The sequence below is a fragment of the Elephantulus edwardii genome, unplaced genomic scaffold (assembly GCF_000299155.1).
Source record: "Elephantulus edwardii isolate Elephantulus edwardi_28Jun2011 unplaced genomic scaffold, EleEdw1.0 scaffold00051, whole genome shotgun sequence".
Lineage (NCBI taxonomy): Eukaryota > Metazoa > Chordata > Mammalia > Macroscelidea > Macroscelididae > Elephantulus > Elephantulus edwardii.
Genome location: NW_006399801.1, coordinates 11341863 through 11366592, shown reverse-complemented (window position 1 = coordinate 11366592; position 24730 = coordinate 11341863). Strand labels below are relative to the sequence as shown.

The window sequence follows — 24730 nt, the reverse complement described above, 5'->3', positions numbered from 1 at the left end:
TATATATAATAAAATGGGCTGCTAATGGCATCTACTGCATAGAGCTAATTATTTGAGTGAATACAGCCAACACTTAGTACTTCAAGGCTCACTCTATGCACATAGTACACAATCCCTAATACACTTTAAAACAGAGCCAGGATTCTTGCACTCCCATGGAATGCTGGGGTAGTAGAAAACGCTAAGGATTTTAAATGGGGGCAGGCGGGTTTGCTTCAGCTTGTTCCTTCTCCTCAGAGTGGCCAGGTGCCTTCAGTGGTATGGTTCCTCCAAGGCACCAGACACAGCATTTCTTCGACATTCCAGGCAAGTAAGAAAAAACTCCTGTGCCCTTTACCAAGTTCAGTTCCAACTTGAAGTAGCAACTAAGCAAGATTTTGCCCAAGTTACAAAAGATGCTCCTCTAACTGTGGAAAGTTTTTTGTTGGTTTTGGGGGTTTTTTGGTTGTGGGTTTTTTTTTTTTTTTTGGCAACTAGTTATGGGCCCTTTGCTGTGTTAGGCTGGCGGTTCAAGACTACCTAGAAGCATTGCAGAAGAAAAGCCTGGCAATCTATTTCCAAACACCCAGTTCCGGAACACATATGCTCTGAAGCACTATTCTATTCCACTCTGACTCACAGTCACCATATGTCAACTCAAGGGCACCTGAGGTCTTCACTCATGAAATGGTTGCTGCCCTTCTCTTTCCTTTTTCTTTTTTTAGGAATAACTTTTTATTGTGATTTTAATGAAAGTTTACATAAAATGTGAATTTCCATTCCTTCATTGTTGCACATTTTCCTCCCTACCCACTCATCAGTCGCTTTTCTCTTAAGAAAAAAAATATTCATTCACTGCTGCACAATTCTCTCCCTCCTCTAGTCCACACCTGAGACTGGACTGTTATTGGAACTGAAAGTGAAGAGATGAAAGAAGCTCAGCTCTTGTAACTGAAAGTGAAAAGATGAAAGGAGCTCAGCTCTTCTGCTAAGAGAGAAAACACAGCCACAAATGCAGACTATTATTTGAGGTCATTAAGTAAACCAAGGGCAAAAGGATTCATGGCATTTACCTTCTAGAAAGGCTTCTCAAATGAGCTGTCTGAAGAGGGGTGGTGGGCCGTGGAGTGGGAAGGACTTTCATCAGTAGCACCTTTTGCTTATTCAACAGCTTGCACCATTCCCCAGGGGGAGATTGGCTTCCCTCTGATCACTAATATACAGGAGCTGGCTCCAAGCCCCCACTCTGTTTGCCCCCTTAGGCGGGGGGGGCTGTGGGGTGGTGTACAAGCACACACTCCCCTCAAACTGGCCAATTACGATCTTGACCTTCATGTGCCGAGGAGTGTTGGTAATGGGCTTCTCACTTTACACCACAGTGCAAATTTCCGTTAAGGCAAGGTTTTCAGAAATGTCAGCTTTGCAATGTGAATGTGCTGATAGTCCAAGAAATTAAAACCCTCAACCCAAAGCAACGTCAGACTGCTGGTCAAGGAGAAAGGAGTTGATGCTCTCAGCATTTAAGACTTGTCCCCTGGACAGGACAGGAGGAAGGGTTCAGCCCTCTTCAGCTCAAGCCCCCCGTGACTCTGCTCCCCAGTGTTCCCTCATCTATAGATGTGGCAGGGACCACCAACACTATGTTGTCCTATAAAAACACACTGAGCCCTGACTACAGACTAGGCACTATTGTAAATGGTTTTAAATGATATTCCTATTTGCCTCCCACAACTTCATGGAATGATACATTTTATAGATGAGGACCTGGAGGCTGGAAAAACTGGTCTCCCCGAATCCTAATGTTTTTGTCCTTCTTTGGTCATGAGTCCTTCAGGGGACGAGAACCTCTACTTTTCTTGACCAGATCAGTGAGACAGTGCCCCCTGTGGTGATGAGGGTACACACACATGGCTGGGACTCTTTTCACTATGATCTATGATCTTCCCTCCCCAACTTTAGAAAAGGTGGGCGAGAATCAGATTAGGTGATCCCCACTAGAAAATAATCTTCCAATACTTTGTTTCCTCTTTTCAAAAGCCACTCACGTCCCTTCCTGGAATTACAGGATCTCGGACTGGGGTGCCAGCCTCCATGGAGGATGTGTTCATTAGAGAAGTTGGATTCACCTGGTATCAGCCAGGAGGGGTCCTAGGGCTCCGTCCCTATGGCCATCCGAACTCACCGATACACTTTCTCAAAGCAATGAGGTGAGAGGAGGTACACAAACTCCCAACATCGTTGTTATTACTGTTATGTGCCTTCAAGTCAGAACTGACTCACAGCTGACCCTCTAGCGGGTTTTCACAGGCTGTAAATCACCGGTTGTAAAGACTACCCTTCCTTCTCCCAAGAAGCAGCTGGTGGAGTCAAAGCCTTTGGGTTATGGTGTAACTCCTCATCACTTGGCCACCAGAGCGCTCTACTCCTTGTATTACTGACTAATAACTAAACCAAATCAATTGGCTTCGAGTCAATTCTGACTAGGGATCTCACGTGTGAAAACCCTCCTGGGGATTATCAATGGCTGTGGTCTTTTGGATGCCTGTTGGTTGGCTGTGAACTACCAATCTGTCAGGTAACAGTTGAGTGGCCATTTATTCCATACAGAACTTCTTACAGTGGTATTAAAAGAATTAAACCTGCTGCTTTTAGATAATGGAGATCCAAATGTTACAGAGTATTTCCTAGGATTTTCATGGCTGTTATTTTTTATGGAAGTAGATCACCAGGCTTCTCTTCCACGGCACTGCTAGGCGGTTTGAACCAGCAACCTTCAGGCTCATAGTTCCATGCAAACCATCTGAGCCATCTGGGGACCTACTAGAGTGACACCGAATGAAGAAAACTGCTATTATGCTGGGTAGAACCCCATGGATCATAACAAGAGCAGTGGTGATGGGGGCACCTCTCTCTGACTAGTGAGGGTCTCTTCCCACAATCTCCCTCTGACTCCCCGCCTTTGCTGCCAGGCAGCACTGCTTACCTGGCCCCAGCTTGGAGATAGCATATAAAAGATCATAATTAATGACGGGTGTTGCATCTTCCACTTGTTTCCATCCCACAGGCGGGGAGGCAGGAGGAGAGATCAGAAACTGCTTGTCAGGATTTGGAGGAGCCAGGTGTGAACTTCCTATGTGTAAAGTCTGTGGAGACATAGAAAGACAGGCAAGTGTTTGGTGAGGCACTAACAGAAACAACGTGACAGTGCTTAGTAACAGCTTGTGAGAGACAGTGTCACGGGCAGAAATCACGGCCCAGGAAGCAGAGGAGCTGTGATCTCAAGGGGGCGGTCACCTGGTGTGTGAACTCCAGTTATGGTACAGATTGACTGCAGCCCCCTCTTTGGGACATGAGACTCATAAACACAGGGATTCCAAGTGATTTTGCTTGAACTTAACTGACTGAAAATTAGAGATGGCTTTTCTCTAAATGGAGAAAACAAAGTTATAAGGTTAACTGACTACAAGGTTATAGAAGGGTTCTTAGAATCAATTTCTTCTGGTTTCTCACAGTACCAAAGCATGCACTGAACTTCCAAAAGACTAAGCCACATCTCTAAGACGATGCTGTTTTTCTGGAGGCAAAGGTAGGTAGGAGAGGCAGGACATGTGCCCATCATCGTCCACAGTCCCCACCATCCTGTCCACCCAGCAGTGAGAGGCTCGGTGCCCCTTGCCTCTGACTTACCAGCTGCCAGATGTAACAGACAAGTAAGACAATCCACCTCATAGGAGTAAAGAAAAAAGTAGCAAGCACCTAGTTAAACTAAAAATACCCAAACTCACTGCTGCTGAAGTGACTTCAAGCCACAGTAAGCACGTGGGATAAAGTAGGGCTGTTTGTCCAGTTTTTGAGGGCTGTATATCTTTACTGAAACAGACCTCACATTTTTCTCCTATGGAGTACTCAGCAGGGTTAGAACTGCTAATCTTCCAGTTAGCAGCTGAGTGCTTTGATTACCATGCCATCAAGGCTCTTTATGGTCCTGTGGCGGTGAGGTGCTACAGCAACTCTGCGTACAACAGCTCAAAACTCTGCTCCAACCTGCGCCATCTTCACAGCCGGCTGTGCCTAAGCCCATTTATCACAGTTACTATGTCACACAATCCCCTTAAGGGTCTTCCTCTTTCACTGAACACCCCCCCACACACACACTAACTTCCAAGGACTGGTAACAATTATCCTCATGATTATCAGGCTATAATCAGGAAACAACATACTTCAGAATCTTATCAATTCTGCTTTTCCTGTTCTATTTCAATACTCTCCCTCAAATCCTCACGAGAATGATTACTTTTATAATCATACATAAATCATAGAGGTACTCAGGAGTTAGTCATGGAAGACCTCACCAGATGCAGAAAGGCAAGTGCTCATAGGGCAGCCGGCTAAGTTCCGCCCGCACGCAGACGTGCACCGGGCCCGAGCCACCAGCAGGGGGCAGCGCTCCCCAGCCCGCTTTCATTCACTCGGTGACTGCTGTGCCAGCAGGCGCTCAGTTCACTGGAGGAAGAAAGGCATCTTGCTGTCTGTCATGGAGTCAGGGGAGCTTTCCTTCCGAGGGCAGAAAGCCTCTCCATGGGATCTCAACCTGGTGCTCAAGACAGAAGCTCCTTTCCCACCGCCTCCAATTCCTGAGCCCCAGATCCACCTTTAGAGGGCATTTTGTGGCTGAGGTGGAGGTGGGTCACCACCTGCCTCTGATATCTGAGGCAGGAGAAAAAGGCACAACTGTGCATGCTGAGGCCAAACAAAAGAACTCCTTACAGTCAGCTACCTGTCTGGCTCACACAGGCTGGGGGTCAGGACCAGCAGCGCTACACGGAAGGACGTGGCAGGTTTACTTCTCCAAAGGCTGAGGGGACACTGAGTTTCTCCACTAAGGGCGCGAGCAAGCAAGTTGCTGCTGCCTGCTGAGAACAGAGTCTGAACCTCAGCTTTTGCTTAGGTTTAAACAAGTCAGTCCAAGTCCTCAGGAGGGTTCAGAAGGAGGGTTCCGCCCGGGCCCGAGGAACTCCGCCAGCACCCAGCTTTCCCACTTCACTGCACTTTCTGCCCTGGCCTTGCTCAAGGTCAGGGGCCAGTTTAAGGCTAGGTGAATACCTTGACATTTTCTCTAAATGAGAAAACTTATGGGTATGAATTTGGTCTTACTCAGGATGATTTGGGGGGGGGGGGTCCACGCAAAAAACCAAAACCAATATATAATATACTCTAAGCAAGCGTGGTGGGAGGGTGAAGCAGCCATGTTCATAAACCCGACTCACCTGAGCGAAGTATAATTTCATTTCTTTTCCCAGAAACTCAGTCTTATGCAGCTGGAGTCTGGCATCTGCTGCAGATAAAGGGTTACTGAAGTTTATTCTCACTCGTTTGAAGCTCTTAAAATACTGAAAGGTGATATCCTTGTCATATGTCCTAAAGAGTGATTCAAACTTGGCCTGAAAAATATTATAATAAAAACAACAGGAGTTAAAAATTTGCCCAAATATGACTCTTGACAAGAGAGCCTTCCTCATTCACTACATTCGTCAAGGAAGTGAATTATTATTTTCAGAACTTGTAACTTCTTTGAGAAAGTAGAGAGTAGTTTTTCTCTCCTGCGGATACACCACACTTTCTGTCCTTTTAGTCCCTAAGGAGGTAGTTGTACGGGACGATTGAGTGGTGTGAAAAGTGAAAAGCATGGAAACCCACCCACAGGGGCCTCGGAAGAAAGGTCTGGAAATTGGCTTGATGGCTCACAGCCATGAAAACCCTCTAGAGCAGCTCTGTTCTGTAATACACAGGGCCACCATGAGTCAGAGATGTCTTGGTGGAAACAGGTGGCTGTTAAAAAAAGGATGTACAACTTACGGAAATTCATTTCACAAAAAGAATAATCAATACTTAAAACTCTTTTTACAGTAATAGGAATCTTTTTAAAATAGAATGAGCATTCTCCAAGGAGGTACAGAATGGGAGCGCTGGTGACCTAGTGAGTAAGGAGTTACGATGCCAACCCCAAAAAGGGCATGTGGTTTGAATCTACCATTTGCTCTGAGACAGAAAGATGGGCACTCTCCTCCTCTCCTCCTATGTAATTTATAATCTCTGAAAATCTGCTGGAGAGTCAGCTGAGTCGGTCCTGACTTGATGGCACATAACAAAAACAGCAGCTCAGGCTTTGATTCTGCTCCATAAAGAACGGCCCCTCTCAGCTCCAAAATCTCAACAGTTCTCACTCCAAGTGAAGACAAAACCACTTCTCTAGGGATTAAAAGCTTCAGCTACTTTGGAAAAACCTTTTTTTTTTTTAAGAGTGGGAAAATAATGAAATTAATAAAAAGCTTTGTGTTTCTTAATGCAAAAAAGTGGTTTAAAAAACCCTATCTTGCATTTATGTCAGTTTGTTATTTTTTTAATTATTATTCTAAAAGAATCTTGGTTTAAAAATGAATATGCTGCAAATGGGCCAATTCCTGTGAGCGGGGTTTAATGCTGTTGTTATGTGCCATGTATTTGGAACTCCCGGTTGGCTTACACACACCCCTAGCTCAGTTGTTACAAGGATTAGTGAAACATTATCAGCACTAAGTAAAACATTCAAAGATTACAAACTTAAATTCAGGCATCAGAACTCTTTAGCTATCTCCCACATCTGAGAAGTTCTGGGAGAGGGCACGAGGGCGGGGTGCTGGGTGGGGCGGGCTGGGAGAGCTTGGAGATGGGAGCATCACAGTTCCTCAGGAGTCCAAACCTGAGTGAGAATGTAGACAGGTGAGGCTGGTTAAGATGGCAAAGGCATTAAGTCATTGTGTTTCTGCATTGTTATTTTCCAGGCTAAATATTCTGGGTCAATGGTGGGCGAGCCCAATATAACATGACTGACACAGAGGAGCAAGCGGAGGGACCTTGAAACACCTATAAAGAGGATTTTCAATAGGCAGGGGAATATATTAAGGAGTGTGTACAGTTCCACCGTGAAGGGAAAGGGGCGAGATGGGACAAGGGGAAGGAGAGAGTCCACCTGCCCAGGCAGGGCTGTCTGCAGGAGACCCGGCCAGCGTCTGCATCTGTCCCGCTTGGAAAGTCAGAAAATGGCATCAACCAAAGAAAAGTGAGGGTGATGCTGAAAGAGTAAGTTTGTGAGTGCTCCCTTCTTCTGTTGCCATATTTTCTGTGATTTTTCCAAGAAGGGCTTTTGGAGAGGTACATGTGGGAAAACAGTGCATAGCTGATGTTTAGTCTCTTGTGTGGCTGCCCGATCCACCTCTTGTGAAGTTTCATTTATTTTTAATTTCTCATGACCTCATTAGTAAGTATTGTGATCAAGTACTTGGTCCTATGTTAGGATTCAGAATTTGGGTGTGATGACTCTGCTGAGTAGTTTCAGAAAACAAATCAGGGCTCAGGACCAGGACATAAGAAAGAAAAAAAAATAATCACACAATCTCTTAAATCCATATTGTTATACTAGCAAAAATTCTTTACATGTAATTCTTCTTTCTCATAATTATTTACATATCTTATGTCATACCTATACTTAGTTAAAGGAAATTTTACTCACATTAAATCTAATGTTAAACATCTTTATTCTGCGGTTCTTAAACACTCAGAAGTGTATGTGTGTGTACTATACACATTATACTTATGTAGACCTTTGCATACTGACTGCTTTACGACCTAATTAAAAAACTAGGGTCCCAGTTTGCAAGCACGGAATACAAGTATAAAGTCAAATAAAAGTAACCTCCACAATGTTAATACTGGATATAAAGCATAGCATGCAAATGGGGAAAATCCACTGTGACTGAGTCGACACTGGCCTCAGCCACCCTCCACCAAGTTCTCAGGGCTGTAAATCTTTACAGGAATCCACCCATCTTGCTCCCTCAGAGTGGCAGATGGATTAAAATTACTGACACAAAAACCACCTCCCAAAAGAGTATATAGTATTATTAAAGATCAATTATATCACCGGGTATAATGGAAAATCTCACATTTTAAGCAAGTGACAGAGAAACCGACACAGTGATAAAATGACTAATTCTATTAATTACCACCAATGACAGTGGCTTCCCAGGAGACACTCTGACTTACATACTTAAACTTTTTACTCATTTTTATCATTTGCCTCTCTTTATCTAGGGAAGAGCACTTTATCTAGGAGGTACTTTATCCAGGAAAATCTGGAATCTTGAGGGCAGATCCTTGTCGTTATACAAAGTGTACAAAAAATCTTCACAGAAGCTTTTCCTAAGATAAAACTCAAGTTACTTGTGTTCAGGTTGCAAAACTGCAGCATTTTCGTCACTGCCTGAAATCTCACTCACAATCTGAAGCTGACAAATCCGCTGCCATTGAATCGATTCTGATTCACAAATCCCCAAGCTCTGCTGTACTATTTGGTCAAGGATCTGTCTGTTTTCAAATACAAGATCTTCAGAAATTCTTCCACTGTACAGATTTTGCTTTCCAAAGCTAAAAATTACTTTGAATTTACTTCAAAACACAAAAAATCCACAAGACAGAAACACACGCCCACACACCCAAATATCTCAACCAATAGTCCCAATTAACACACTGCTTTGAAACTTTCTAAAATCTCATGATAATAGAAACCTTACCCTGGTTTCACTTTCGTTGAAGATCTCACTGTTTGCCACACAGGCAATCAGGGAGCTAAAGCTGTAGTTAAAGTTTCTAAAGTGCATCTTGCTTTCTTAGACTGAGAGCACGGGGCGCACGGAGTCAAGTCCTGAGTGCGGTTCTTTTAGGAGGAGCTGTGAGCTCCCACTGGAGCTGGTGCTTATAAAGCACTGAGGGCCGGCCCCTTGGGGGAAAAAGCACCGCTTCCAGAGCATCCTGTTTGGACAGCAAATTCCTGAGTCAAGTCCTGCATGCTTGCAGGCAGACAGGGACAAAGTGTGAGCCTCTATTGGAAAGAGGTGACGTCAGCACCTTAGTCATTTTCCCTATGCTAATTAACTCTGCTCTGGGAGGATGGAAAAAGCAGCAGAGGTTTGCTTAGCAGCTGCTTTATCAAGCCCTCTTGCAGCATAGTTTCCACTGGTAGTAATTCCATTCAGCACTCAGACAGCATGCTCCTGGCTGAATGGGACGACCCTCCTTAAGACGGAAAATGTTACAGGGGAAAAGGGACGAAGGGCCACAGCAGTAAACAGCAATTAGCTTTCAGAAATTAGAAATTTCCTGAGAAATTTCAAGGCTTTGTGAAACCTGGAGACCAAAGTCTTAGTGAACTGTTTGATCCTTGCAATTTCCTGAAAAACTCAATGAAAGTTTTAAGTTGGGGGATTAAAGAAAACATTTTGAAATCTGTCTTGGTCAATGAACTTCAGTTTTTAAAGAAAGAAGTGGAATTAGTTTTGAAATGAAGTGGCCTTTCCCCCCTTAATTAAACTTTATTGGACACATGCCTTAATTCCCACTTGGACCCTACAGCCTTATTGGGGCATTGTGGGAAGATCCTAAAGTGATCCTAGGGTTTTCATTTGAAAACTTTATTATTACAATTTAAGAACTAGGAGTATACAACACTTTGATACTCTTCTAACAGCAGCGTATTAGTTTGGGCAAAAATACAAGCCATTTTAGGGAATCCAGATTTCAAAGGTGAGAAAAGAAACACTAAGCGATCCTGCTCAGGGTCTCAGGGAGGAAATCCTCCCTCTGCCCCTGCCCCATAGGAAAAAAGCAACAGAAAGAATGGACGCCCCAGCTGCGGAGGTACTATGACTATTCTGTCCCTGTTCAGGTGAGCTGCCCCAACTAAGAGGCACACTGGGATGGCAGGGCAAATTCCAGTTTTGTCTTGCAGAGCAATGTCACTCTTTAAAAATTCCCAGCATAATACTCCCTTGGATACATGCAGTTCTTTGTGTTCTAGGTTCCACTTTCCCTAATTTCATTATAAATCTAAAAATGCTGTTATTTTTAAAAGCATTTTCTAGGAGCAAGGAGTCCTGACAGCAGAGTGTGTTACATCTGAGTCCCTCAGTGATGCTGTGGACAGTCAGAACCAGGTGGAGAGTTATAATCAGTTAAAACAGACTTGAAGGCAATTGGTTAATGTAGTGAGGGCCAGGGGTGGTTTGGTGGTAGAACTCTCCCTTTTCTGGCAGGAGACCCTGCGTTTAATTGCCAGCCAACACAACCCCAAGTACAGCTACTACCTTCTCTCAGTGGGGGCTTCTGAGCTGCTGGGATAGAAAACAGGCTTCAGCAGAGCTGCTGGACTAAGACAGACCAGGAAGAAGGGCCTGACAACTGACTTTTGAAAAAGCAAGCAAGGAAAACCCTATGGATCACAATGGTCCAATCCTATTGTGCATCGGGTCACCAAGAGTCAGGGATGGGGCAACCCTGTATGACAGAGTAGAATCACTCCCCTGAGTTCAAAGGCTGTAGGTGTTTATGGAAGCTGGCTGCCACATCTCTCTCCTCTGGGGCAGCTGGTAGGTTCACGCTGCTGGCCTTTCAGTTAGCAATTGAGAGGTCCGCCAATTGCACCGGTAAGGCAATTAACTGTCTAGGTTTTTTTTCTTTAGAAACAAAAACCAAAAGAGCAAAAGAGAGACAAGAGAGCCCCCAGAAACCTATCCTATAAGAACTGTAACAAAATCCTCTGTTCAATTTCTTGGCCAAGTTTGGCAAATTTCTGTTTATCTGAGACATTGGTATTATACCAAAATTTGTAATTTTTGTTTTATTATGGTTTTATTATTATTTATTATGACCACTGTAAGGTTGTTGGTGACTGCTGAACTACTTGAAAACTCTTTCATTAGTCTGCCCCCAAAACCAAACGAAGCTTGTAATTCTGTACCTGCCTTTGGGCTGAATCTGTGTCCCAGCTGACTGGTCAACATGGTGGTTGCCAAACGTGGGAATGCTGGATCCAAGGCTCCCTGGCAGAGACCTCTGGGTCACAGGGTGCACAAGAACCCTGCAGGAGGAGCGTCCATCGCTCAGGAGTCCCAGGCTCTGAAGCAAGGGGCAGAGGAGCTTCCAAACATAGTCACTGAATAGTGTGGCCTTGGTGGTACGCAACCAGAAGTGACACTGCTTTTAGCTCACCTCAGTTTCACTTGGTCAGCTTGGCTGGCAGTTGTTTGTTGTTGTTGTTTTTTTTTAATTTTTATTGTGATTTTAACAAAAGTTTACCAGAAAGTGGGTATTGTTGTCCATTTTCCTCTCTCCTCCTCCCTCAGTTCACTTAAAAACAAAACAAAACTTCATCTGGCAGTTCTTTGAACAATGCCTGTCCTCACGCCTCAACTTGGATTTCTGAACCTCCTATACACACTGACTTTGCCAATAGCGCTCGGTCCCACGGAGAATGAAAACGGAGCCAGAGCAAAGATAAAGCCAGTTGCCTTTCCTATTTATGTGGCTCTTGGTGGCTTCGGAGACAAATACACTCTCGATTCTTGCACGTTGGATTTCAGTGATGTGGAGAAAGAGTGCCCACAGCAATACAACACTCCTGAAAAGTATACTGAAAACTGCGCTCAAAGTAGTAAAGCCGAGACCAGAAATTAAATGTCTTAGTTAATGTAAAGCTTCAGTTGTTTTACATTTCTTCCATTCTCGATATAAAAATCATAAAAGGATCTATTTAACCCCTGTTTTCCTCCTCTGGCTCCACAGGGTGATCATATTGTCATTAGCAAGTTTCTATTTTCAGCGAGGAAAAACTGAGGTTTATGTTGAATTCCATCATTCCCATTACAGCATTCCTACAGCATAGCTGGGATTACCTCAGCACTTCCATTATAAACCCCAAGGAGTTTACAACGTGACAAGAATGTGCCACTGGCTGAAGCGGGACAAAGTGCAATGTCTAGAGGTTGGAGAACACGAGTTCTGACTCAGATAAGCAAACCAAAACCGAATAAAGAGTGAGGCACTTTCACAAGATCTCTTGGAAAGGAAAATGACACATTTGATGAAGATAAACGTTGCCACCACACTGACCTCTAACCCCAATGTGACAGTTTGGCTGACCTTTCAGTTTCTGAGAAAACGGAACAGTTTTACTGTTATTTCATGCTTATACCCCCATCCCTTTCTCTGTGGGCACTGTGTGCTCAGCCTAAGTGACTACACAAGAGAAATAAAAAACAAAGGCCTTGTTCTCGGGCTCCTCTTTATTACCTCATGCTGTAAAGGCACATTCCCTGAGGACAAGGTTCTTGTTCTCATTTAGCGTGTGGCAAGGTCGGACAACTGGAAGCACCCACCGGATACCTGAGATGTGTCAGCAGTTGATGAGTGTGCCAAGGCTCAGGGGGCACCTGCGTGAGGAGGGCGAGGCCTCTCCCCCGGAGCCCCGACAATGGTACTTCTCGGCTTTATAGTTATTTTTCTTTTCTGAGACAAGAATCTCCATTTTTCCATTCCCTCCGACTGGACCATCCAGGGCATCTATGGTGTCCTCTCTTATGTGTCCACTGTCCTCTCTTCCTCTTCACTTTGCACTTTTACCGTTAGTACTTGAGGTAGCCCTCTCATTCTGAAGCATCTTTCTAACTGGCTTCATTGTGACCACAATTCTCAATGCACCACTAGACTTTGTCCATGTCCAACACCTTGAAACTTCCCCAAACCAAGATGGAGTCACATTCCTCTTCTAATGTAAGAATTTCAATGATTCTCACTGTTCCTTAAACATCCATCTATCCCTCCATCCACTCATCTACCCACCCATTCACCTCCCCCTCACCACCATGCAAACAGCCAGCCATTCCCCCAGGCACTGTTCTAGGTGTGGAGATCCAGTGAACAAAACAGAAGGAAAAGAAAAAGAAAATCCTAGTTTTCATAGACTTTACAGTCTATCTGGGAGAAAGACAGTAAATCACACAAAGGAGTGGAATACAGAGTATGCAGAGATAGTGCTACCTCCTGGGGATAAAGCAGAGAGGAACATAGGGGAAGCTTGTAAAAAGGAGGTTTTGAGTTCAGAAAGACCAGCAGGGATCCTGGGGAAGGTGACATGGAGAGGAGTCATGAGCTGTGGGGACGGAGGACAGCATTCGAGGCTGTGGGAACAGCAGCAGGAGGCATATGGAGAAGGTGAACGGGAAAGAACAGGACCCTCAGTCCCCTGGAAGGACTCCGGGGTGTGCCGAGGCAGGCATCCTTGGAGGATCTGAGCAGAGAAGGGCACCGTCTGACTTCCATTCTAATGTCATTCACTCCCGTTTCCAGGCTCAGAAGAGAGTGAGGGCCAAAGTGTCAGCAAGATCTGCTTTCTAACAGCGGTGTGGCTTCCACGTTTGCCCTTCACCCTGTTCTGAGCCTAAAAACTGGAGTGATTACCTTAGAATGGAAGTCAGATCATGCCTGGCATGTGGGGTTGGGCGGAGAATAGGTTAAGAGTGGATAGATAATGACCACTACATTGGAACAGATGAAAGAACTGTCTACAAGGAATATATGATTAAGCATTATAGTTACAGAAATAGCCCAGAAAAAGAGGCAAATCGTTGCAAAGAAAACTAGGACATTGTAATTGTGTAACAATGAATGAATTTATTTTTTTTTTTAAAGTGAACAGGGGAGGGGAAGGAAGGAAGAAGGGGTTAAATGTGCAACAATGACTAAATGAAAATCTAACTTCTTTGTAAACATTCATTAAAATTACCATTAAAATGAGAAAAAAAGGTGGAAGCCGGGTGCCTGGTGAGGAGGCAGATGAAGCTCCTCCAGTAGCCATGGTGCACACTGTCCCCCTTCAGTTCCCTCTCTGTGTCATCTCCGTCTCTGCACCCCCATCCATCCTGGCCCATCACAAGTACCACTCCTTCAGGAGGCCCACGCCAACCACAGCCCTCCTCTTCTAACCTCAGTGACTATCGGCTTGCCTGAGAGTCAGCCTGGCATGGTGATATCAGTGTTCTTGCTTGGCAATACTCCTACCACAATGGGCACTTCTCAAGGACAACATGGCTCACTGAGTAGCTGTCCTGCCACAGGGCCAGTGCGGGGGCCGCACTTGTGGAACAACACTGAACTTCAATGACCTGCACACCAGAAAGGACCCCTATGATGAGGGCTAACTGCTATCTAGTCTTCATGGGCCATGGGCACTGCTGTTACTGGCTGAGGCTGTCCTGTCGCTGGTTCCTGGTCACAGGAGGTAGCACAGTGCTGGTAGGTGCACTTGCTTACAGGTCTCCTAGGCAGTGTTGTGTTCAAGAGCCCACTGGGCCCCAGGTATTATTTTTAAGTGAACCTCTGCGGTCTCAGGAGCTCACAGGCCATCCACATCCTACAGCAACTGTGCCATTAGTAGATAGTCGTCTACACTGTGAGAGTCCCTGTGCTTGTTCCCGTGAGTCTAAGACACAAGCCTTCAAGTCCGACCTTGAGATGTGGGAAGACCATAATGAGCTTACATGTGCTCACCTTGTTTTTTCTGGTGGCCTAATGGTAGGGAGTTGCACTACAAATCCAAAGGTACACAATTTGAATCTGCCAACTGCTCTGCAGGTGAGAGATGGGCAATCTCCTCCCAAGCAATCTTGCTACTAAAAACCTGGTGGAGGGTCGGCTATGATTCAGTTCCAACTTGATCCACCACCACAACATTTTCAGGGTATGCTTTATAATTCACCCAACACATAGTAGAATTTGCATAGAATATGTAAGAGCTTTGGTGGCCTAGTGGCAAGAAGCTGCACTGCAAACCTGAAGGGAGGTGGTTCAAGTCTATCAGCTGCTCCATGGGAGAAGGATGGGCAATCTTCTCCCCTGTGATTTACTGCCTCTGAAAACCCGCGGGAGGGTCAGCTATGGGTCGTTTACTTACTCAGCAGTACACAACAATAACAAAAACAACCCAAAAGCAGGCAGTGTGAATCCATCAGCTACTCCATCAGAGAAGGATGTACAATCTACTCCCATGTGACTTGCTGCCTCTGAAAACCCACTGCAGGGGCAGCTATGAGTTGGTTCCAACTCCACCACAATGGGTGAGGGAGTGAGACGTGGTGTAGTGTGTTTCTGTTGTGTTTCTAAATGAAAGATCAGCTGTTTGAATCTATCAGCTGCTCTGTGAGAGAAAGATGGGCAGTCTCCTCTTGTGAAGATTTGCCTTCCCAGCTGTGATTCCGTCCTGCGCGGCTGTTCCCTGCAACAATGGTGTTTTATTGCCGTCCTCTCCCACATAAATGTGAGCCACCAACCCATGGAAGATTCAATGGATATGGACAAGAATCCTCTGCGGCCCCAAAACCACTTTTTCAGTTGTGAACTGAAAGCTGACAAAGATTATCACTTTAATGTGGATAATGATGAAAATGAGCACCAGGTATCTTTAAGAACGGTCAGTTTAGGGGCCGGTGCAAAGGATGAATTGCACACTGTTGAAGCAGAGGGAATGAATTATGAGGGCAGCCCAATTAAAATAACACTGGCAACTTTGAAAGTGTCTGTACAGCCAACGGTTTTGCTTGGGGGCTTTGAAATAACACCACCTGTCATCTTATGATTGAAGTGTGGCTCAGGGCCTGTGCATATAAGTGGACAACACTTAGTAGCTGTGGAGGAAGATGCAGAGTCAGATGATGTAGAGGAGGAGGATGTGAAACTCTTGAGTATATCAGGAAAGAGATCTGCCCCTGCAGGTGGTAACAAAATTCCACAGAAAAAGGTGAAACTTGCCACTGATGAAGAGGATGACGAAGATGATGATGACGAAGATGAAGATGATGACGACGAGTTTGATGATCATGAGGCTGAAGAAAAAGCACCAGTGAAGAAATCTATACGGGATACTCCAGCCAAAAATGCACAAAAATCAAACCAGAGTGGAAAAGACTAAAAACCATCAACTTCATGATCGAAAGGACAAAAATCTTTCAAAAAACAGCAAAAAACTCCCAAAACTCCAAAAGGACCTAGTTCTGTAGAAGACATTAAAGCAAAAGTGCAAGCAAGTATAGAAAAAGCGCATTGAACAGTCCTGGGCACTACTGGTAAATTAAGCCCAAAGATGGGGAGAGAAAAAGGAGAGACAAATATAGTCGATACTGAGTATCATCAACAATCCAGACTGAAGTCTTCTATTTTAATCTTACCCGCTTTCCTGATTTGCCACCCAATCACACCCCTGTGCAGGCTGGAAGCAATCTTTATTCTTGATTTCCTAAGGCACTTTCTATTGACTGCTGTGATTCAGTGAACCATACTCTGCTTTTCACTTGTGCATTGACCTCACCTTTTTGAACATGTTTTATAAACTTTGTATTTCCCTAGTTCTTCAATAAATATTTGAATAAATTAAAAGAAAAGATTTGCCTTTACATTTAAGGATGAGCGTGGAGGATTAGCATGAGTCCGAAGTGACTTGATGGCAGTGATTTTTCTTGCACAGAATTTAGAAATAAAGATATATTATTTTACTAGTGAGATTCATGATCAAAGAGTTTAGAACCCATTTGTCTAAGCAGTGGTGCGATTCAACTCTCTCCTTTTGGCTCCTGATTATTAAATGTCAGAAACAGAATAGGAAAGATGTTTATTCTTGACACTTTTCAAGGAATTTCTGTTTTGTTCACTTTTGGCAATATCCAGGAATAGGCTCAGGGGTGCTGGATTTGGGGTAAGGAATGGATTGTTTAGATTCTGGGTCTCAGGGAAGGAAAACATAAGCAGATAACCTAGCACAACATCTACACTTTGATTCTATCAGTACTCCCTGAAGCAACCAGGCAGGTGCTAGAGAAACCTCAATGTGCAGCAAGGAAGCTATCTTAAAAGAAAATGAGTGATTAAGTGATGATATGTAGGGAGGAAGAGAGTTGCAAATTCTGTCTTCAGGCAAAGGTCACAGTTCACATAAGATTTCATCTTGTTTGTTAAATTCCATGTGTGTTTCCATGCTCATTAACTCTGGCTCCCTTATTACCTCAGTCTTTCCTTAGTGCATGGAGGTAACCACCCTATACCAAGGAACTTCTTGGAAAAGCACTGCTCCAGATGCTTTAAGATGAAGAAATCGCCAGAGGCAAATCAAAGCTCTACTTAATGACTAGGAAAAGAGAGGTAAGCAAATGTGGATGAAGTGAAGTACCGTTTACTTAGAGATTATTGGGGCCAAAGTCACTTTAATTAATCATGGCTTATTTGTTCTTTGCAGTCTACTTCTTTCCAGACCCACCTTGCTTTAATGACTGATTTTTACTTGGCTTTGAAGTGCTCTCAGCCGGGGGCACAACACTGCAGTGACAAGGGTTTCACCCTGGTGTCCACGAGTGGGCGGCCTCAGTCACTGCTCTTGGGTTTGCAGCACCTGGTCCTCTGCCACCTAGTTCTGTCCAGACCAATGCACTCCAAGAAGTCACTTCCTCAACATTCAGAGTATGAGTTCGATTCCAGTTCTCCCGCTGAAGTAAAGCCATGTTCTTTTAGTGGCCACAGGTGAGGCTCATTGAGCCCTGGCTGTTGCTTTGATGTCACCCCTGCCTGGAGCTGAGGCTGAGGCTGCAGCACCCTGTCAACACCTGCAGGGTGACTGGCTCTGCTCGGGTCAAAGTTTCAAAGGTGAAGAGGTTATGGAGGAAAGGTTAAAAAAAATAAAACAAGGACAACAACCAAATCATCAGAAACAGCTATACAACAATTCTCAGTAACACCTACAACTCCTTTGTAGCCAACACCCATTTTTAAAGCTCAAGAGTCATCTCACAAATTTCTTGCCAATGGCTGGAAGGAGAGGAAAGTGTTCTCTGAGCAATTACCTGCTTTTTCCATTACGACGCACACTGTCTGTCCATGTCCGCAGCTGAGACATACCACCATGGCCACAACGTAAGTGCTCTTTTAAAAACTGACACTGCTGATTACTTAAAAGTCTGATAATGATAGCATGAGGCATGAGGAAGTGTATCCTGCCAACTTCAAGAAGGTGACACACTGGTATTCAATGGTTGGTTAGTCACTATGGTACAAATTAGTCTTAAAAATAATGAGCAATAAACACAGACTAAACAAGACCCAACCATGAATCAGATACATCCATTAACAGTTACTATTAAAAAAAAAACAAAACGACTAATTGTGCCAACTTTACAACTTTATTCATTGGGAAACGTGGGTATTTATATTCCATGGCTGACAGGCAAAATAATCTTACAAATTGTTCTTCAAGAAATCTTTGCAAACAGTTCCCTGACCCCAGTCTCTGATTCCATTTCTTTCAGGTCCAGAATGAGCAGAATGGGTTCCTGCCAGTGAACTGTTGGCTCCAACAAGAACCACAGAGGGAAAAAAAGGTATGCTTATAGTGTGGGAATGTTGTTGTTGTTAGGTGACGTTGACTCGGGTACGACTCACAGCGCCCCTATACACATCAGATATGAACCCTATCCTATCCTGGGCCATCCTCAAAATCTCTGACACACTCAAACTCATTGCTGCAGTCACAAGGTCAATCCATACGGTTGAGGGTCTTCTTTTTCTTCACCATTCTTTCATGTTCCCCAGCATGATATTCCTCTCCAAGGAATAACCTTTCATGGGAATAAATGCCAAAAAAAAATTATCATCTTTGCCTCCAGGGAGCATTCTGGTTGCACCCTCTCCAAGACGTATCTGTTTCTTTTTTGGGAAGTCCCTGGGATATTTAATACTCTTCTCCAACACCACAGTCTGAAGGCCTCAATTCTTCTTCTGTCACCCTTTTCACTGTCCAGCTCTCAGATGCATAGAAGTGCCTGAAAACATCACGGCCTGGATCAAGCATACTTTCGTCCTCGACTTGACATCATTGCTCCTCAATAATTTGGAGAGGTCCCTACCCACAAACCCAGTACAATAAGTCTCCTGATCTCCTGACTGCTGACACCTAGTATACTGATTGTGAATCCAAATAAGATGAAATCGTTGACAGTTTCAATCTTTTCTCCATCTATCATGATGCCTATTTTATTGGTCCAGTGGTGAAGATGTAATCAATGCCATAAAATAAAATATGAGTGAAAGTGGTTGAATGAAAAGCCAATTTACTCTATAAACTTTCATCCAAACCACAATGTTATTGTTAGGCGCAGCTGAGTCAAGTACAACACGAAACAACCCTGTCCTATCCTGTGCTAGCTGCACAAACTCTGATACACTTGAGCCCACTGCTTTAGTCACTGTGTCAATCTACCCAGTTGGCGGTTTTCCTCCACCTTTCTACACATGATATTCCTCTCCAACAAATAGCCTCTCTGGCAACATGCCCTAAGTGTGTGAGATGAAGCTTTATCATCTTTGCCTCCAAGGAGCTCTCTGGATGCACCTTCTACAAGACATACCTGTTCGTTTTTTGGTAGCCCATGGGATATTCAGTACTCTTCTCCAGCATCATAGATGTTTGTGTTGTTGCGTGCTGTTGAGTTGGAACTAACCCATAACTGACCTATTGGAGAACAGGTTTTCAGAGGCAGTCAATTGCATGAGAGGAGCCCAGTACAAATTACAATAGAAAGGTTGTTTTTTTAAAAAAAACAAAACAACACAACAAAAAACATACAGCTTAGGAAATCCTATTCTGGTTTTCAACAGGCAGAAATGTCTATGCTGTCCTACAGGGTCACCGTTGTTGTGTACCGTGGAGTCAGAACTGACTCAAAGTGGACCCAACAGCAGGTAGTAGTAAATCAAGAGGCAGTACATCACACAGGACACCGTCCATCTTCTTTCCTGTAGAGCAGCTGGTGGATTAGAATCATTTGCCTTGGGGTTGGCAATGCAGTTCACACCACCAAGCCACCAGGGCTCCCTTCTAAGGTCACAGTCAGGTAGAAATGACTTCACAGCAGTAGGGATTTTGTTTCATTTTTGCAAATTGTCTTGTAACTCCAGAATTTCTAGCTTTTCTGGGTGAAAGGCAAGATGTTGCAACATGACCCAGAGGCTTTGAAACAACCGGTGTTCCTCAAAGATTTGAGGCTCTGTAGTACCACACCTATCCTCCAATTTTAGCTGCAGACAGGCCAGTTCCAAAGGTATCAGAGTCCATGGGCTCTGATTTACCATATGTTTATAATTCATCCAAGCCAGAAGTCACCTGCTGAGAACCAGACGCACCACCTGTCTAATGTTCGTTTCACTGTTGTAGCTTTTGTGTTGTGTGATGCTGGGAGTGATATCTTTCTAACACCAGTAGAGTCACCTACAATGGACAGATTTTAGTGGAGTTTCCAAATTAAGACAGACTAGGAAGAAAGGCCTGGTGATCCACCTCTAGAAACTAGCCAATGGAGATCTATAGATTACAATAGGACATTATCTACTATAGGCTGGAGGGTGAGCTCACTATATTGGAAGGCACTTAAATACATGCAGCCACAGCAAAAGAATCAAGTATATGTAAAAAAAAATGTGAAGCTGGGACAGGACCAGGCAATATTTTGTTCTGGCATACATGGGATCAACATGAATCAGAGCCAATTAGAAAGGAACTCACAATAATGAGCCAGATACCATGCGGGGTACTGGGTTAGGAAGCTCTGGTGGTCTAGTAGCAAGAAGCTGCACTGCAATCCCGAAGACATGTGGTTTGAGGGTACCAGCTGCTCCACAGGAGAAGGCTGGGAAACCATCTCCAATGTGATTAACTGCCTCTGAAAGGCCTCTGAAGGGTCAGGATCGGTTCTGACTCTACGATACCCATCAACTAGTTACACAAGAATAATTTATGAAGACTCAGCATAGTTCATTCTTTGATATGAAGAAATACCAAATAATATGTTTAGGAATATGTCTCCTATTCTCCACATGGAAATTCTCCATTTCTCTCCTACCTGACCCACCATCATGACAAATTCCCACGAGTGACTCCCTGAGCACTGGTGGAAGGTTCCCTTCCACTCCTGAAATGAAACTGTCATACAATCAGTGTGGAGATGCAGTTTCGGGGTGTCTTCATCAGTTTTTTCAGCCAGGGATGACTGAACTGATGCTTGGGCCATAGCCTGGCTAGGAATCAGGATCCTGCCTCACTTAAAGACTTCTCCAGAATTGGCCTGTGATCAGCAAGGGCAAAAAGGTTCTGCCTCAACCGGCCATGGAAGACATGGCTGCAAAGATAATCTGAAAGTTGATCGAGAGTCAGACATTTTCAGTTTGAGGTTTTTGAGACAGTTTTTAAATGACTATTCTGAAAAAGCAGCACTTCAAATTGCTCCTGCAAAAATCTAAAATAGTTTGATTCCTCTTTTATTTTTGAAATAACTTGGGAAAATGGTGCTGGGTGGGTCTGAATCACTGACACATCAGTTAGAAGCTTGAGCTGTAGCCACTGTGCCACCAGGGGTTCCTTCAATATACCACAGAATGATTCATAGTAAAAGGTGTAGAGCCACCTAATGACAGATGAAGAGGTCCATAACTTATTTTTAATGTGGGGGAACCAAGTTACAAAGCAATGTTTTTACCTTTGCTATCTACTTCTTATTGGTGTTACTCCTCAATCAGTGATGTTCCCATGAGATATTTCTTCTAACTAGATCTAGTAGCAATTTGTTTTTTCCATATAGGGTTTAATGGTGACAGACATTTAACTTGTAAGGTTTTGCCAAAATATTTGTCTTTAATCAGAAAATTCAGGAAAGCAATGGCTCAATCTCAAAGGAATGCATCACCAAAGGGAAAATTTCAGGCAGCAAGTCTGGCTACAAAGGAATAATGCTGAGACGGGTGAGTTCCTCCGGGCTGGGTGCTAACTCCCTGAAGTGTGGGACAACTATTTTCCAAGCACCTAATGTTGACCAGATTCCAGTGTATGGTATTATAACCATTTCCAAGCCTAACTAAAAGCCACTCATTTGTACACTCATTCACTAACCATTTACTAAGGATCTGCTTGAACCTTCTTGGCCCCCAGGACTGTCCCAAATTACTCCTCTTATGAGTTGTCACAACCTCATGAACTTGAATTGGTTTCTCCGCTGAACTAAAAGCAGAACAAGACTTTGTTGAGGGAATGCATGCACTATTTATTCCTCTTTACTGGAGATAAAGAGGAATAGGGAATCAACATTCATTTCAAAGAGCTCACAGTCAACTCTGTCACCACACACTTATTAGGCTACTACTAGTACATCAGTAGTTCCTTTTAGGATGGGGCTTCAGAACCTAAGATACAGCTCTTGTCCCTACAAAGGTTTAACAGTGAAGCAAGATAATATAGATGGTCTTGATTATATGATAGAGACAATAAGTGCTCAGTATACAGCAGGTGGGGAGTACAGGAACTGTGAGCAGTGAAGGTAGACAGGAAATCTCCTCTTGCTTTGAAACTGATTGCAACTCAAGGAGCAAACACATCAATATCATATCAATCCATAATATAATATGGAAACAAAATCTTGCTAAAGATTATTGGGGGGGGGAACTAGAAGAGTACATTGGCAGAGAACTGCCAAAAATCCAAAATGGATTAGAGGTCATGGGAGGATGGATCCTGGCTGAAAGCATAGAGTACCACCAGAAAGATACTTGTATTTTATTGACTATGAAAAGGCATTCTGACTGGGTGAATCGTAAGGTTATACTTAACACTGAGAATGAAAATCCCAGAACACTTAATTGTGCTCATGCGAAACTTGTACATAAATCAAGAAGCAGTGGTTCAAACAGAACAAAGGGAATATTATATGGTTTAAAATCAAGAATGGTGTGTGTCTGGATTGTATCCTTTCTCTATAGCAATTATTGAATTGTATGTGAATTATTGAATATGTATGTCATTGATGTTAGATGCTGTCAAGTACACCTAATAGCACATGAACAGCTAACCTGAAACTTGCCCTATCCTGTGCTATTCTCTACATCTCTGAGATACCAGAGCCCACTGCAGAAGTCATAGTGTCAAATCACCTCATTGAGGGTCTTCTCTTTTGCTGACTTTCCATTTTCCCAAGAATGTTGTCCCTTTCCAAGGAATAACCTAGTGGGCAAATAATTTGAGAAGCTGGATTATATGAAGCATAATGTGGCATTAAGACCATAGGAAGACCCATCAACAAGCTACATTATATGAATGACACACTTCTGCTTGCATTAAGTGAAGAAGACTTAAAGCACTTCTTAAAAAAAGACCAAAGACAACAATCTTCAATATGGATTATATCTCAACATCAAGAACACAGAAATCTTCATAACTGGGTAACAGTCATGATAGATGGAATAGAAAGCCAATACTAAATACTTATAATAAACTGAATGCTATTTCAGGATGTGGCAGAGGCACAGTACAAGCTGGAATTCACCTCGAGGCACCAAAGAAATCCTTAAGGGTTTACAGGATTCTTGCATTGTATTTGCTAACCCCTACCTCTTGAATCAAGCAAAGGTTTTCAATAGAAAGAGCTTGGCTCCATTTGCATTGAATTCTCTTTATGATTTGCTTCCCCTGATTCTCAATAAATACACAGAGAGGCATGGCTTGAGGTGTTTCAGTTGTTGGAACTGCTGGCCCCCCGTCTTTTATGCTGTTTTATCTTATTTCTGATTGTCTGTCTCATTATTAATAATTATAAAAAATACTTTATCCTTGGTGTGCAACAAGACGGAGAAAAGATTGACGGTTCAAATATTTGATTCTACTTGACTCTAAAATCAATATTCATAGTAGCTGTTGTTTTGTTAGGTGTCATCGAGTACAACCCACAGTGACCCAATGAACAACAGATCTTAACAGTGTTCTATCTTGTGCTATCCTCACATTTTCTGATACATTAGAGCCCACTGTGGCAGTAACCAAGTCAATCCACCTGGTTAAGAGTCTTCTTTGCCAACCCTCTACCTTTCTGAGCATCATGTCCCTTACCAAGGAATAGCCTGTCCTAGCAAAATGCCTTAAGTATGTAAGGTGAAGCCTCATTGTCTTCAAAGAGCACTCTGGCTGCACCCTCTCTAACACATGTGTTTGTTCTTTTGGTGCTCTGTGAAATGTTCTGCACTCTTCTCCAACACCCTGACTCAAAGGCATCAATTCTTCTGTCATCCTTATTTATTATCCAGCTCTTAGATGGATAGTAAGTGAATGGAAAGATCATGGCCTGAATCAGATGTACCTTAGTCCTCAAACTGACATCATTACCCCTCAATAATATGGCAAGGTCTCTAACTGCAGACTTTACCAGTGCAAAACATGTCCTAATTTCCTGACTGCTGGTACCAAGAATGTTAACTGTGGATCTAAGTAAGATGAAGTTGTTGACAGTTTCAATCTCTTCTCCCTCTATCATCATGTTGTCTACTGGCCCAATGATAAGAATCTTTGTTTTCTTGACATTCAGAGGCAATCCATATTGAAGACTGTATTCTTTGATCTTCTGCAACAAGTTGTTGAAGTCTTCCTCACATTCAGCAAGGTTTTGTCATCTGCATAATACAGATTATTGATGAGTCACCTTCCAATTCTGATGCCACATTCTAGAGTCTAGCTTCTCTAATAATTTACTCAGCAAACTGAATAGGTATAGAGAAAGAATACATATCTGATGCATTTTCTTCTTGCTTTTAAACTATGTATTGTTCCATTGCTCTGTTCACACGACAGCCTCTTGGGTCTAGGCATAGATTTCACATGAGCACAAATAAGTGTTCTGGGATTCCCATTCTTCTCACTGTTAGCCATAATTGGTTATGACCCATACAGTTAAATACCTTTGTATAGTCAATAACAAATAGACATTCTTCTGATATTTTTTACTTTAAGCCAGGATCCATCAGCAGGACAACA

At 43.4% G+C, this 24730-nt stretch overlaps 1 protein-coding gene and 1 pseudogene across 2 annotated transcripts in view; one reads left to right on the top strand and one right to left on the bottom strand.

Moving 5' to 3' along the window:
- The window catches only part of RCAN1 (regulator of calcineurin 1), a 140851-nt gene that overhangs the window by 2017 nt on the left and 114104 nt on the right, over positions 1-24730 (bottom strand). The window contains exons 1-3 of one of the 2 annotated variants that reach the window (XM_006886737.1): positions 8589-8680; positions 5247-5420; positions 2963-3122 (exon numbers count right to left, since the gene is read on the bottom strand). In XM_006886737.1, coding sequence (XP_006886799.1) covers positions 2963-3122; positions 5247-5420; positions 8589-8675 — 421 coding nt within the window. In that variant the 5' untranslated portion in view covers positions 8676-8680. Of the gene's footprint in view, positions 1-2962; positions 3123-5246; positions 5421-8588; positions 8681-24730 lie in introns of those variants that run through there. The other variant, XM_006886736.1, reaches the window with a different exon arrangement.
- On the top strand, positions 15179-15949 carry LOC102848651 (annotated as a pseudogene).